The 14,257-nt window shown below is 29.8% G+C and overlaps 2 protein-coding genes across 2 annotated transcripts; one reads left to right on the top strand and one right to left on the bottom strand.

Moving 5' to 3' along the window:
• Positions 1-145: 145 nt before the first annotated feature.
• LOC130900112 (dual specificity mitogen-activated protein kinase kinase 3) lies at positions 146-6,839 on the bottom strand. Its single transcript, XM_057810463.1, has 5 exons — positions 6,602-6,839; positions 6,404-6,479; positions 5,568-5,953; positions 4,376-4,572; positions 146-4,030 (listed from the first exon to the last, which is right to left on the bottom strand). Exons 2-5 carry the CDS (start codon positions 6,463-6,465, stop codon positions 3,677-3,679), a joined length of 999 nt encoding a protein of 332 aa, XP_057666446.1. The 5' UTR covers positions 6,466-6,479; positions 6,602-6,839; the 3' UTR covers positions 146-3,676.
• A 399-nt stretch (positions 6,840-7,238) lies between these two features.
• On the top strand, positions 7,239-14,190 carry LOC130900104 (E3 ubiquitin-protein ligase ZNF598). Its single transcript, XM_057810453.1, has 7 exons — positions 7,239-7,558; positions 9,187-9,533; positions 9,594-9,832; positions 9,893-10,037; positions 10,223-10,452; positions 10,523-10,724; positions 11,040-14,190. Exons 1-7 carry the CDS (start codon positions 7,376-7,378, stop codon positions 12,286-12,288), a joined length of 2,595 nt encoding a protein of 864 aa, XP_057666436.1. The 5' UTR covers positions 7,239-7,375; the 3' UTR covers positions 12,289-14,190.
• The last annotated feature ends 67 nt before the right edge of the window (positions 14,191-14,257 follow it).

The following is a 14,257-nucleotide window of genomic DNA, read 5'->3' as shown; positions in this document are numbered from 1 at the left end:
TTGTTGTAAGTCATAATAAAAACAAATTTTATTGTGTTCATTACTTGAGTGGCTTGAAAACTAACCGATTTTGAAATCGGTACTTGTAGTCACACATGTATGCCATATTTTAAGACTGGATTGTTTATAAACAAATAAATGTATATATGTCTTGTTGGTTTTTTATTTTTATAAGTATCACACTTTTCTTATAACTGAAATTAAAAACTATTTCACTAAAAATTACATACAAAGTGAGTACAACTTCAAATAAAATAAATTATTAGAAAATCTATTTTAGAAAATGATGCTACGATTAAGACAATACAATTTCAACTTTTTTAAAACAACAAAATATAATTTTAGTTTGTCATGATGCAATTTTCAATAAATTTCAGTTTGTATATTAACTATATAATTATATAAAATGTCCATTTCAACCACAATCAAAAATTTAATTCGATTTAATCTTCAATATCTAGTTCGATGTTGATGCAACAGATTGCACCAGCAAAAACTATGGCGTTTATATGTGTAATATTCAGATTTATATTCATCACTAACAATTTCTGCTAACAAAAACGCGGTAAAAACAAAAATAGAGGGATTTAACTAAATTTTGATAAAACTAAAACTCAAAACACCGATAGCAGAAAAGTTTGGCGATAAGTACTCAAAACAAAATGGCGATAAATTAGAAAAAAAACTAAATACTAAAATTTCTTTTGTCAATGTGTTCATAGCATCACTATCTAAAGCGTAAAATCAATTTTATGAAATATAATAGAAGAAAATAAAATAAATGTTGTGATGTCACAAATTAACGTAATACCACAATAAAAATGATTCTGTTTAAAATAATACCCAATAAAGAAAAACAGTACAAATTAAAAACTCATTTCAGGTACATACATTTATCTATACATCATCAATGAACAAAGTTCATGAAAATGTAACAATTTAACTCCATGAAAATCAGAAAATCCTGATTTGTACAATTATAAAACATGTTAATAACATTCAGTGATGTACAGAGAGTTATACGAAACAAGTAGCCTGTTAAAACACAGATCACCCATTTCGTTAACAAATTTTTAAAAGTAACTAGAACTTATTAAAAATTCATCACCCTAGGAAAATCAGTACCAATGAAAAATAAAAATAATTCATTAAAATATGCAGACCTAGTAACATTTGAACTACTTTTTCAGTTGGTTACTCAATGACTTCTACAAATTTCATTTCTAAACAGATAATCGGATAAGTAGTTTTGAATTTTCAATTTATTCTAATCCAATCAAATTATTGAAATAAATATTACATGTATAAGTTTTAAATACGTTGAACAACATATTTTTAAAAGTAAACTCTCAGATTTACTAAAATGTATTGAAAATTCATAGCCCAGAAAAAATCAATAGCAATGGAATATATTAATTATTTTATAGAATATGCGGATCGAGTGACATTTGAACTACTTTTCAAATTAATCGACGATTTTCTATATGAATTGCGATCAAAGTTACCAATGTTATAAAATATGACATTTGAACTACTTTTTTAGTTTTTTTTTTCAATACCTTATACAACAACTGTCAAATTGACTCGAATGTAGTGAAAATTCATTACCCTGGCATAATCAGTAGTGACAATATATATAAAACAATTTAATGATATATATGAATCGAGTGACATTTGAACTACTTTTTAAATTAATTAAGACACTATAAACGAATAAATAAATTGAATTAATAGCTCTAAATGTTATGTCAAGACACAGAAATGGGTAATATGAATTTTCAATTCATTCATCATCATTACTTTTATCAGTTTTCAATACATTTTTAGATTTATAACCTAGAAAAAAATAGTTTTAGACATTCTTATAACTTTAAATGGGTGCTATTTAAAACATACAAAAACACTGTGGCAGTCAGGGGTATATCCTAAATGATAATGGACATGGATATTTAACAATTTTATGCAAATACAATTTCTAATTTGTTCACATTTGTACTAACACGAAGACTACAATTGCTCAATTACATCTCGTTATATAATATGTACTACAATTTGTATGATTACAATATAGATGATTGGTTTTTCGCTAGTTATTTTTATATAAACAAAATTAAAAAAAGAAATAGAATAATTTTCTTTATTTCTAAATTATACTTTGCTAGATATTCTTCAAAATATGACTCACATAAAAATAACGGTACACAATCATTTTAATTGACTCAGTCTGGACAAATTCAAGTGAAAAATTAGTAAGCTCGAAATACACTTCGCTGGTATATAGAATGTTCAAGGATTGGATTAAGCATTCTCTAATAGCCTTGAAGGCACTAAAACTTAATGAGTGCACGTCCAAGCTTACGTGAGTGTCTCTAACTCTAAAACACTAGCTAACAGAAACACGGTAGCCCTAATATTACTTCGATGCAATGAAAAAGTAGACAACGGCTACATATTGTGGACCAGAGCTCTACTGTGATTTTATGAGATGTCGCATCAACAAGGAACTGAATGTAAAGCTAAAGAATCAGATATAGAGAAAAGATTCTATCAGCTAAGTCTGATATGTCCAAGAACGACAATAAACTGGTGGTTGGTCTTCTGACTCCATCGAATACCTTGATAGGCATGGCAGAGACCGACTACTGCAGATTATGCCTTCATCTACTCTAAGAATGTTTTGCCCAATTCAGTAAAAGACTTGGTACCTCAAAGGAGTAGTTCTTTAAAGCCAAAACTACTCTTCAAACAATGTACCCCATAACATTCTTTTTCTACTATATTTTGCCGTAACACAATGAAAATATGTTTTTATCAGCCAAAATAATGAAATGATTTTTACGTTTATGTGTGTTGTATCTGTCACTCGAATTTGTACTTCATAAAAATTTGCAGATTTAATTACTTTGATATTAATTGTTATTAATAACATCTTACAAAAATAAATATATTATTTACTTCGCAATTACTTTCAATAGTAACCAATTTGAATAAGAAAATAGTTTCAGTAAGATATTGACCTTTAAATAAATATAAATATGGTACTAACCTGAGTTTTTTTCGTATATTTAAAAATAAAATTAACTCTATTAACAATTATGTAACTGATTAGGGAAAAAATAAAAATAACTCTAATGGTACTTGGACTTTCTTATAAGAAAAATTAATTTTAAAATAGTAAAAAAAGTGTCTTATAAAGACCTCATTAGAGAAAAAATTATGAGGAAAATAACAAAAAACAAATTATTACATTTTTCATTTTTATGGTACAAAAAGTTTAACCAAAAAGTCATATTAATAAAACAAATATTTATTGAACAAAAAACGTTTTGCTTATTTTTTGAATAAAAAACAAAACATTCCAATTTCAACTTTAAATAGTATTTCCTAAGATCCAAGCTACATTTTAAAAACCAGAAAATTGTAATTAGAGAAGTCCAATACCGTGGAAAAAAAGATTTTATCTTAAGGAAACTATTCCTATTTATTGTATACCTTTTATAAAAACAAAACAATTAAAACTTGATAACCTAAAATTTTGAAATAAAAACCATCTAAATCAAATTACATTTAGAACAATTAAAAAGTTATCAGTCGGCTTGGCGAAATTAAAATTGATCTCTTTCATTTTAAAAATGCAAAAATTAAAATTGCTGAACTAAGAAATAGTACACGAATCTCAGGGGTTATCTGGTATATCGAGTATTTCAGAAACGTAAGGGGATATATCAGTATTAATGTCTTTGTGTTTCACTAAAAATTCGTGCTCTAATAATTGACTATAATTAGGCCTATCTGTATATTTTTTTTGTAAACATTTAGTTGTGAAATCTTCGAATTCTGTAGAAAATTGCCCAGAAGGTAACCTAGGAGGATCATCAGCAACTACTTGTTTAAGTTGTTCAAAAGGTGTACCCCATTTCGGGTAAGGGAAGTCTCCTGTAGCTAGTTCTATTAGAGATATGCCCAAACTCCATACATCCGACCTGATATCGTATTGTGAAGGATTACCTTGTGGATCGATTCTTTCAGGCTGAAATTGATACATTAAATTTACAGATTTTATCAGATGAGGCTCTTTAATGCTCATGTAAAATGGTTTCTGGTTTAATAATCTCTTTAGGAGTCATGATCATTGAGGATCATCCACGATTCTACATCAATATTTTAATTCCACATACTAGTAAATGACAAGTTAATTTTCATGAAGAAGAGTCACCGTAATAAGATAAACTTTCTGTTTTGTAAATGTAATTCTTTTTTATATTTGAAGAAAGAAAAAACTAGAAAAAAGCACAACTTTTCATTCAACATTTGACAGCTGCCTTTTTAAAGATGGTACTATAAGATTATTGGTTTAATTGAAAATTGAACTTACCGCCATATATGGTTTACAACCGGCATCAATAGTTTTTGCCACGGAATCCACTAAATATCCGCTGATACCAAAATCACACATTTTAATCTCACCTTTTCTGTTTATTAAGATATTGGAAGGCTTAACATCTCTATGGATTACTCTTAATTGAGAATATAGATAATGTAAGGCACTAACTACTGCAAGAGCAACATTTCCTGTAATTCAAATAATTATATTGACAATAATGTAGATTCAAATGAAATATAATCCAATTTAGATTATTATTTCTTTATGCATTTGTGATAGTTCTAAACCGAACACTCTGTTTACTACAAATAGTGTGTTCAGTACGAATATCACCACTGGTACTAGAAATTCCAATTGAAATGGAAAGTTAGTGGCGGAAAAAGGCAAATAACTATGTTATTAAAGAAAACCTTAGACGGATCAGGTATTACAAGATGAAAGTAAAAAAGCCACAAGATTTGATAAAAGACTGGAAGGAAAACAACTATTCCGAGTAGCGACAGATAGAGACCAATTCAACCAATTTATCATGGAGACATGCATGGAACCAAGTGCAAGTTATACAAGCTGTCACTTAGTCCCTCATTTGATAGATCATTGTAAATTTTGTGGGGAAGAGAAAGAAACTTCTGATTATCTAGTCACAGAAGATTTCATCATTACGAGCCAACACAAAATACTCTGTATGGAAAATGTGTAGGAGCAAGCTCAAATACAAGAGCTCTCAATGACCTGGAGCTAGAGCGCGAGTTGTGAATAGTCTTGGATGAGGGGGCACAATAGACCTCAAAGATGAATAAACAATAGATATTATTGTAGAAAAATATGAATTGGTATAATGAGGTGTAGTAAAACATCAATTGCACTATATTATTAGTGACAAAGAATCCAATATGTACAGAAATATCCATGACATATCCGCCATTTTACCTAAAGAGTGGAAATCAAAGCAAAATTGTGAAGAAAAGAATTGAAAAAAGCACATGAGAATTAAGATATTTCGATGCTACATTTTCTTTAGGACTTTGACAAATGTAACTAGTGTTTTTTTAATGGAAGATTTGCTAATAATTTTATACATATTATCAACCTCCACCAAAACAATAAAATCCTGTAAGAGCAGCATCCTTGTTAATGAGTTTCAATAATCTATACATCAAATTATGGATTGCGTATAAATTACCTAAAACATCTTCTGGTATTTTCCTCCCATTCTTATAAACTTTTGCATAAAACTTATCCAAGCTCGTATCCATAACTTCCATGCATATCCAGACATCTCCTTCCCTGAAAAGGGCACCATAAAACTGTACAGTATAAGGGCAATCACTACTTCTCATTGATATGTCGAGATCCATAAGCAATCTCTTTTGTTCTTGAGTGTTAACAGTTGCTGTGATTCTCTTTACAGCCATAATAGTCCCACTTGGAATGTGTTTCATTTTTTCAACAACACCATAAGCACCCCTACCAAGGTCTCCAATTTTTTCTAGGTCATCTGCCTCTACATCAAATGTTCTATCACCTATAGTAATTGTTGTTCTGGTATCTAAATTTGCTGGTGGAACTCTAAACATAAAAGAAGTATTCAAATCAGGTCACTTTTGATTGAAAATTAGTTTTAAAAGACAAGTAAAATTGACGTTTCGACTTATTTCAGTCTTCATCAATTCTACTTGTTATTGTAAACAAATGTTCTATCAAAAGAGATGTAAAATCAAGAAATATGTTTTAATACAAATTTGAAACTGACAAATAAACAATTGTTAAAACACCCATATTTCAGATAAAAACAAAAAACTATCGCTTTAATTGATTGTATGTAAAAGACTTGCAAGTTTTACTTGCAATTTTTATTTTTGAATGTCTTTTCCTTGACCTTCAAAATAAATTTAAAAACTTTAAAATTTCGGGCGCCATATACGGGCACGTAAAATGTATCGAAACAAGTATAATGTATAAAAATTTATTCTTTTTGAAGTTCACGATTTCATTATAATTATTTAACGAAAAACTTACACTTTAGGAACATCATCCGAAACTTGAAGTCTAAGACCAGGTTTCTTCTTTCTTGCAGACATAATTACCGTCGGTACTGAAAATATTACAAATATTTTAATCCCACGTGAGTGAATTCCAGTTCAATAATTCAAATAAATTTATAAGATTCATTTTTATTTTTAATAAGCACAATTAAGATGTTATTTATTAACTTACGATTGAGCTGTTAATCAGCAGTAAATATTATTATTTTTTTCTCACTTCGAAATGATTTAATTGTATTTAATCAATAAATTTCTGATAACAAACGCAACCATATACGAAAAGATTTTTAATAAAAAAAAGAAAACTTTTTTTGACACTACACTGTCGCTTGACAAAAACTCATTTCAAATCAGTGTCTCACCTTCAATAGCTGAATTTCCCTAAACATAAACGATTTTTAAGACTGATTAGTATGAACTTCAACCACTGTTAACGATTTAATTTTGATAGTTAATCCGAGCTTTTGATTGGTTGAAAATTTTAAAAAATTGAAAATATACGCCGTTTGTAAACACGTGGAATAAATGTCCACTTACTTAATCAATTGTCATTAATATTGGTAGCAGTGTTGCCGATAAACTAGAACTTTCACCATAACAAATGAAATTGAGTTGTATTTGGCACGTATTCTTATCGTATTCAAGAAATTATTATGAATATACTATAATTATATGACTGGTATTATAAGCTCTCAAAAGTAAGGAAAAGCACACTACAGAGTAAAATTTATTACATGTTTCTAGCTATAGTGTCAGTCGTAAAAAGTGAGTAAAACATAAGTTATTTTCCTACTAGATTTGGCAATGGTGCAGTGGAACATAGTATCTCTGTCATTCGACAAGGACATTCTCATTTCACATCATAATTTTTCTGTCTTTGTGGTTAAAAGTTTTATTTCACACGATTGGCCTTTACTATAAAAGCCAGTTTTCAGAAAGTTGCAAAATGTCTGGAACCGAAGCAGTAAATTCAAGTGAAACTGAGAATCTCTGTGTCGTTTGCTTTAAAACCGTTGAAATTTACTCCATAGGCCCTTGCGATCATGCCGTCTGTTTTGAGTGTTCCACCAGGATGAGGGTTCTTTGTAAGCAGAATGAGTGTCCAATTTGTAGGCAATTGATGCAAAAGGTAACTTAAATAAATTCCCACTATAAAGCTTTATTTACTGTATAAGTTCTAGTTATCAAAATATGGTAGCTATTTTTAGAGAGCAGAGTACTTAATGTTTTACACTTATGTAATATTTATAGAAAACACCTGCCTTACGTTCACATTTTCAGAGTTTTATGTTTTTCTATATTCTATTTGGTCTGGTTATTATACCATTTCAACAATTTTTGAGGAGTAGATAAAGATATTAATTATAATTGTTTTAAAGGCATTAGAATGAACATATTTATCAGTTTAATATAATAAATTTAATTATTTGATGGGGAGTTTGAATATTATACATTTTCTATAATAATTTTGAAATATTATTTAATTAAAACAGAGTTAGATGATTGTTTTTAATACAGTTGTAAATTTTTGGAAATCAATGGAATCTAAACACTAATTTTTGTTAGAAAAAATTTCTGGATCAGCAGTTATATTTTATTAGTGATGGAATGAAGATTTGACTACAAAACATATTGTCTTCAATAGATATTCCATAATTATATTAAGTGCATTTTTCTGTACAATCATGTTTATGTGGGTTCAATGTGATAAACAACTTTTTTTGCATGAATCATCAATTTACTCCAGATTTATCAATATTTTTTACTTCTGACTATGCCAATTTTTATTATATCAACATTTTAAATTGCAGCTGAAATTTGTTTGCAAAATATTTCTGTGATTCCCAGTGAGTTTATCTTTCATGGGTATTAAAAACTGACGCATAGGCACATTTTAACACATTGACTGCCAACTAGGTATTTTTTTTTGTATAATTCAACAAAAAAATAAAATGCTACATTTTCTATACTTTCTAGTAACAACATTGTATTTAAATCAGTATTTTTAATAATTCCATGTGATTAAATAAAATTGTGAAAATTGCCTTGCAGTCAACATTTTAAATATGTTTTTAGAATATATAATTGTTATGTAATAAGAGTATTATTGTTTCATAATTGGCTAGAATACATTACCAATCATTTACTTAATTTGTTGAATTGAAAAAAAATATTCAAGTTGTATAATCCCATGACATGGATCTCTAAGAAAGATAGCTGCTATGAGGAGAGTCAAGCTTTTGGAGTGTACAATTTACTCCAAAATATGCTTGAAATCGGGGGTTTTAAGTAATAAAATGCCAAATTAGCTTTGAATATAAAAAAAAACCAGAAACAAATAAAAATTGAAAAAATTCTAGAGTGGGGTGGAAGCAATCTGATTGAGTTTAATGCAGTCTGCTGTTTTTACAAAGGAGGCCGGTACTGCGGCTCAGGATTTGATCTGGTCTGGACATAAAATATCATGATCATCACAATTTTGCTTATTGGGTGTTGAGGTTAGGAGCAATATGTCCTGGTATAGTCACGTTGCTGAATTAGCTATGGCATCTTCACGAAAACTTGCGAGCCCTCTTTAATACCAAAAAGCTGTATACTCTGCGACAGCTTATAATCCTCTACAAGTCCCAATACAGAAGAGAGGAATTTGACTTATAGGCGATCCAGAGTTGACCAGAAACTTGGACAACTTAGATCATAGAAGAAAGGACACACAATTTTCTACTATTATAGAATAGTTTTATTTTAATATTGCAGGTATTATTTACAAAAACAATCGAAGCATTCTCAGTGTTGTTACCAAAGTTTGAGCGATCGAACCTACAAGATCGTAGAGCTGGCATCATCTTTTGTACTTCGGATATTCAAAAGGCTTATTATAAACTGCTAGAGCACCGTTGTTCGATATGCGAAGACAATGAAAGGAAATGGCCTTTCAAAACGTTTCAACAGCTTAAAGACCACATGCGGAGGGAGCACGAATTATTTTACTGTGACATATGTACTGAAAATCTCAAGATATTCAGTTTTGAAAAACGTTGTTATAACAGACAAGAGTTAGGGTTACATAGGAGGAAAGGTGATCCTGATAATACATCACACAGGTACCTGAAAAAAAATGTTTTATCAAAGGACTTGTTTAACTTTATTATCTAATTGTTCAGGGGACATCCGTTATGTGAGTTTTGTGATGAAAGATTTATGGACAACGAAGAATTATTTAGACACCTCAGACGAAATCATCTTTTCTGTCATTTCTGTGATGCAGATGGCAAACATCAGTTTTATAATAATTTGGATGATTTAGTGAAGCATTTTCGCGATGAACATTATTTGTGTGAGGAAGGAGAATGCAAGGGGATGCCGTTGACTTCAGTTTTTCGAACTGACATTGATTGTAAAGGTGAGAAAACACATATGCATATGTTAATAAAGGATTATGTTTAAAAAATCATAATTTCAGCACACAAAGCTACTTTACATAGTAGATTTATGAGCAAGTCGGGTGCTAAACAAGCCAGAACTTTGGAATTAGAATTTACATTGGCACCTAGAACAAGACAAGGTAATGATACTAGAAACCGTAGATACAACGAACGGAGAGATAGGTAAGACATAAAATCAAAATTTATATTCAATAATTAATTAATTTAATCTTCTAGTTGTCAGATTGTTGGAGATATTTTCTTCCTTGCTACTTTTTATAAATCCCTTTCCCTAAGAAATGGCATTTTATTTTTTTTATTCTATTTGATCTTTCTCTTTATATAATTTTATCACGATTTGTTTTTAGGGTAGAAGAAGAAACATCTAGTAGTTCTTACCACATGGAACCAGGTGGACCTGGTGGAGGTGTGGAGGAAAGCAGAGGACGTATTTTTTTCAATCCTCTTACTCCTCAAGATTTTCCCGCATTGGGTGGCGCATCTAGTAATATAACTGTACACACTAGACCTGCATCTGTAAATTTCACATCTAAGTTGAATTCTAATTTCAGTAGTGACGATTTTCCATCACTAGGGGGTAAGTGTATCAACTCATTGAACTGAGATTGGTCTCTAATTATTTAATTTTGAGGAAAATACTTTTATAGGTAGTAGCGGTTCCAGTAATACAAAACCTTCATCAGCTGTTACGATTACCACTAATTCTTCTGCGAGAAGCAGTAAAGTACCAGAAGTGACTATTACTAGAGTGTCTGGTGGTCAAAAACGATTAGAAAAAACGTTGGAGAATTTTCCGGCTCTAGGAGGACCTAGTTCAAGTGGTAGTGGTACGGCTAGAGTAAGTGTTAGGTGAGTATTTTATCATAAAAGTATTTTTGTTTGAAATGTTTCACTATTAGGTAGCTGATTTTCATCTGAGGAAAGCAGTAGTTTTAGTTTTTATTTTTGCTATGTAGTATTGCAAAAAAAATTACTAAACATGATTTTTACTCCATTTTATCAGAATGTAATCAAATCAAAATCAAATTATGAATCAAAATTTGTTATTTAGAGAAAAATCTACAGTTTCGGTAAGACAATTCGCCTTCTTGTGAAGTATTTTCCAATACTAGATTTGTTTTATATAAAAAGATAATAAATTATGTTTTTTTTTTTTATTTCTAGTAATTCAGAAGATTCAAATACGTTGTCAATTCAAGTAAATCATAGGCCTAATAGCAACATAACAACTCACATAACCGCTAGCGTCTCATCGAGTAGTCAATCAAGACCTTCAGAGGCATTTCCGGCTTTGGTAGCCATTACTGCTGTTCAACCTAAATGGGTACCGGCAAAAAAGAAGAAAGAACCGAGGGCTGATAAAGTAGCACCGGCGCCCCAATTGCCCCCTACTTCTTTAGAACAATTTCCTACTCTAGCTAAGAAAAAGAGCTCGGTATCCGTGCCTGTATCTAACAATTGGGTTAACCTCAACGATATAAATAGTTCAAATTATAAGAATAATTCTAATTATAGTAATAACGCGAAGACTAACGGTAGTATCGATAGTTCGAGACATGGTAGTGATAGTAGCAATAAGAAAAATGACATTGGTAAACCGACCAATTCGAAACAAAAAAACAACGTTGAAACCAAATTAAACGATCTTAAATTGAACGATAACGGCGATTCGAAAAATAAAAGCAAAAAGAAGAAAGGTAAGTTAACTGAAACTGATAACTCTGCGAAAAACCATGAACCTAATAACAATAACCAACCAAACGACTCCATTACTATGAACGGTCAAGTTAAGAAACGATCAGAACTGAAAATTGGTAAATTGAATAGTCCAACGGAACCTGTGATCACCAATGATTTTCCTTGTTTAGGCGAAACGAAACCACCTCCTGGTTTCTCCTTAAAACCTCCCCCGGGTTTAAATCCGGCTTCGTTCCCCGTTCTGGGTGCTAGCGATTTTACTTTCACCTCGAGCAGTGGTCAAAGTTACTCAATAATGCCTGTAAACAATTATCACCAGCCTACAAATTTCCAATCGAGGAATCAAGATTTAATCAAGCGGTTTATGGTTTTATTGGACAACGATGCCATCAAGGAATTCAAAACTTATTCGGATTTGTTTCGAAACGGTGCTTATCCAACTAACAAGTACTACGAACATTGCAGAGAAATTCTTGGTGATAAGTTCGATGAAGTATTTCCTGAATTGTTAGTTCTTTTACCGGATTTAGAAAAACAACAGGAACTCTATAGGGTGTATGACGGTAAAAATAAGAAAAATTTAGTGGTGTGCGAAAACTGCAAACAAATTATCTTTAAGAAGGAATTGAGCGAACATTATAACAACCATATATTAGAAAATCAGTTCCCTACGTTGGGGAAGTCGCAGCAGGGTAACAGCGCTTGGCGGAAATAAAATTTCTTGATGGGAAATATGAGTAATAAAAATAATTTGAACCAAAAAATTGATTGAATGGTATTACTTTGTTTTATTTTTATCATTTTGTACATACATTCCGGAAAAGTAGAAGGAAATTTCAAACAATAATGAAAGATTTAGGAAATTATTGTTTTTAAATGAAGAATAATGAAAAATGTTTGATTTGATTTCAACTAGTTGCCATTTAAGTATCGACAAAAGTGGAATAACATCAAAATAAAGGGTAAATTATTATTTTTTTGAATTCTTCTAAACCATTTGCTTCATCCTTCTGGTTTTTACGGAATGTTTGGTTTGTTTAAAATGTTCTGCAGCAATAAAACAGTTTGTATATTTTGGAATTTTGTTTCGGTTACATTTGGTGGAAAGAAATATTAAAAATTTTCAATTTAGTCACAAAAATTACTAAAAAAACTTGTTTTTTTAAGATTCTTATCCTTCTTTAAATTCGATTTTCAAAATTCTGAAACTGAATTCTGAAAATTTGAAAAATTTCATACCCTTTAGTTTCTATTTTCAATTTAACAATAAACAATCATAAAAAATTTGTATCTCAACATCATAATCCTTAAATCCTCAACATCAACCCTTAAACATCAACCTTTTCTCAAATGGTTTCCACTTAAAAGTGTCCAGAAGTTTCGATCCAACTCAAAATACCATTTAAATTCAGTATATTTCTAAATTTAACTGTAAGTGATAAAATTTGGAAAGTGTCATTTGCATTTTCATGGAGTAACAGCAATTTTCCCCTGACAATTATTACTAAGCAGTTAACGTTATTTCAGACACAGAATTTTTTCAACTGACTTTCATGTATTATTTATTCGGAAGGTTTAATGTTCCTTTCCTGACAATTCTACTTTTGAATTATTATAATGTGGATATTATGAGTTTCCTTTTCACATTTTATTGTATATTATTTAATAGGACAAGCTCTTATTAACCCCATAAATATTTTTTTTTTCAAAATCATTAAGTAAACCAAAACGTTGCATGTTTGCAATACATGTTAAGTTTGTTTTATTTTAATTTATTAATATGTATATGTATGTATATACATTAATACTTATTAACAGAGTTTTTCTTTATTTTTATATTTGCTGTTTTCTATTTTTTACGAAATTATTTGTATTAAAAAAAATTTAAAGACGCTTTTGCTCCTAATATAATTTTGAAAAAAATAACTTACGTTTATTCGCCTTAACCCCACACGGCGTGTGTTTGTCACAGTATTAAAAATACTTTCAAAAACTGAAATATCTTCACACTGAAAAACTAAATAATAAATCTTGATATAATAAACTTCTTATAGCATCTTCTATCATTAATTATTTGTATTCGTTCGCACTATTTACAGTTTATACTGTTTGTTCTCCCTATTGAAAGGCTCTTTCTCTATGTATTTCTTACTTTTGTGTTGATTTTCCATGTATTTTCACTATTAATACAAACATTTCTAATCCCCTATTACGTTTACAACCAACTTTAACAAATTCTTCTAAAATGAAAGTGGATATTGTCGAAACATATTTAACTGGACCAAAATTAGCTCAAACAGCTTATCAGTGAGATACTCATTAATGTTACGTTTTTCTATATGATATTTTGTGTTAATCTTCCAAGTTGAGTCCTATTCGGAATAAATACGTCGATTTAAATAGTTTCAATGATTTCTAACAGAATTGTAATGATTTTCGTCTACTATTTGTTGGTAAAAAGGTAGATAAAACTATTATTTATGTACAATTTCGATAAACACATGCTAACTTTTGGTAATATGTTTGTTGATATAGCTTTTAAGTATTTGTTAAAACTGTAAATATGATTGTAACTTTTATATCCATTGTATTTTTAAATAAAATAATTCCACTGTTAGTTTTATTATTATATTGTCATTATACTCTGACGACCATAGAATCGAATTTACGAAACAACCTGGTTG

This window comes from Diorhabda carinulata, chromosome 12, assembly GCF_026250575.1.
Source record: "Diorhabda carinulata isolate Delta chromosome 12, icDioCari1.1, whole genome shotgun sequence".
Classification (NCBI taxonomy): Eukaryota; Metazoa; Arthropoda; class Insecta; order Coleoptera; family Chrysomelidae; genus Diorhabda; species Diorhabda carinulata.
This window is presented reverse-complemented; position numbering and strand designations above follow the sequence as displayed.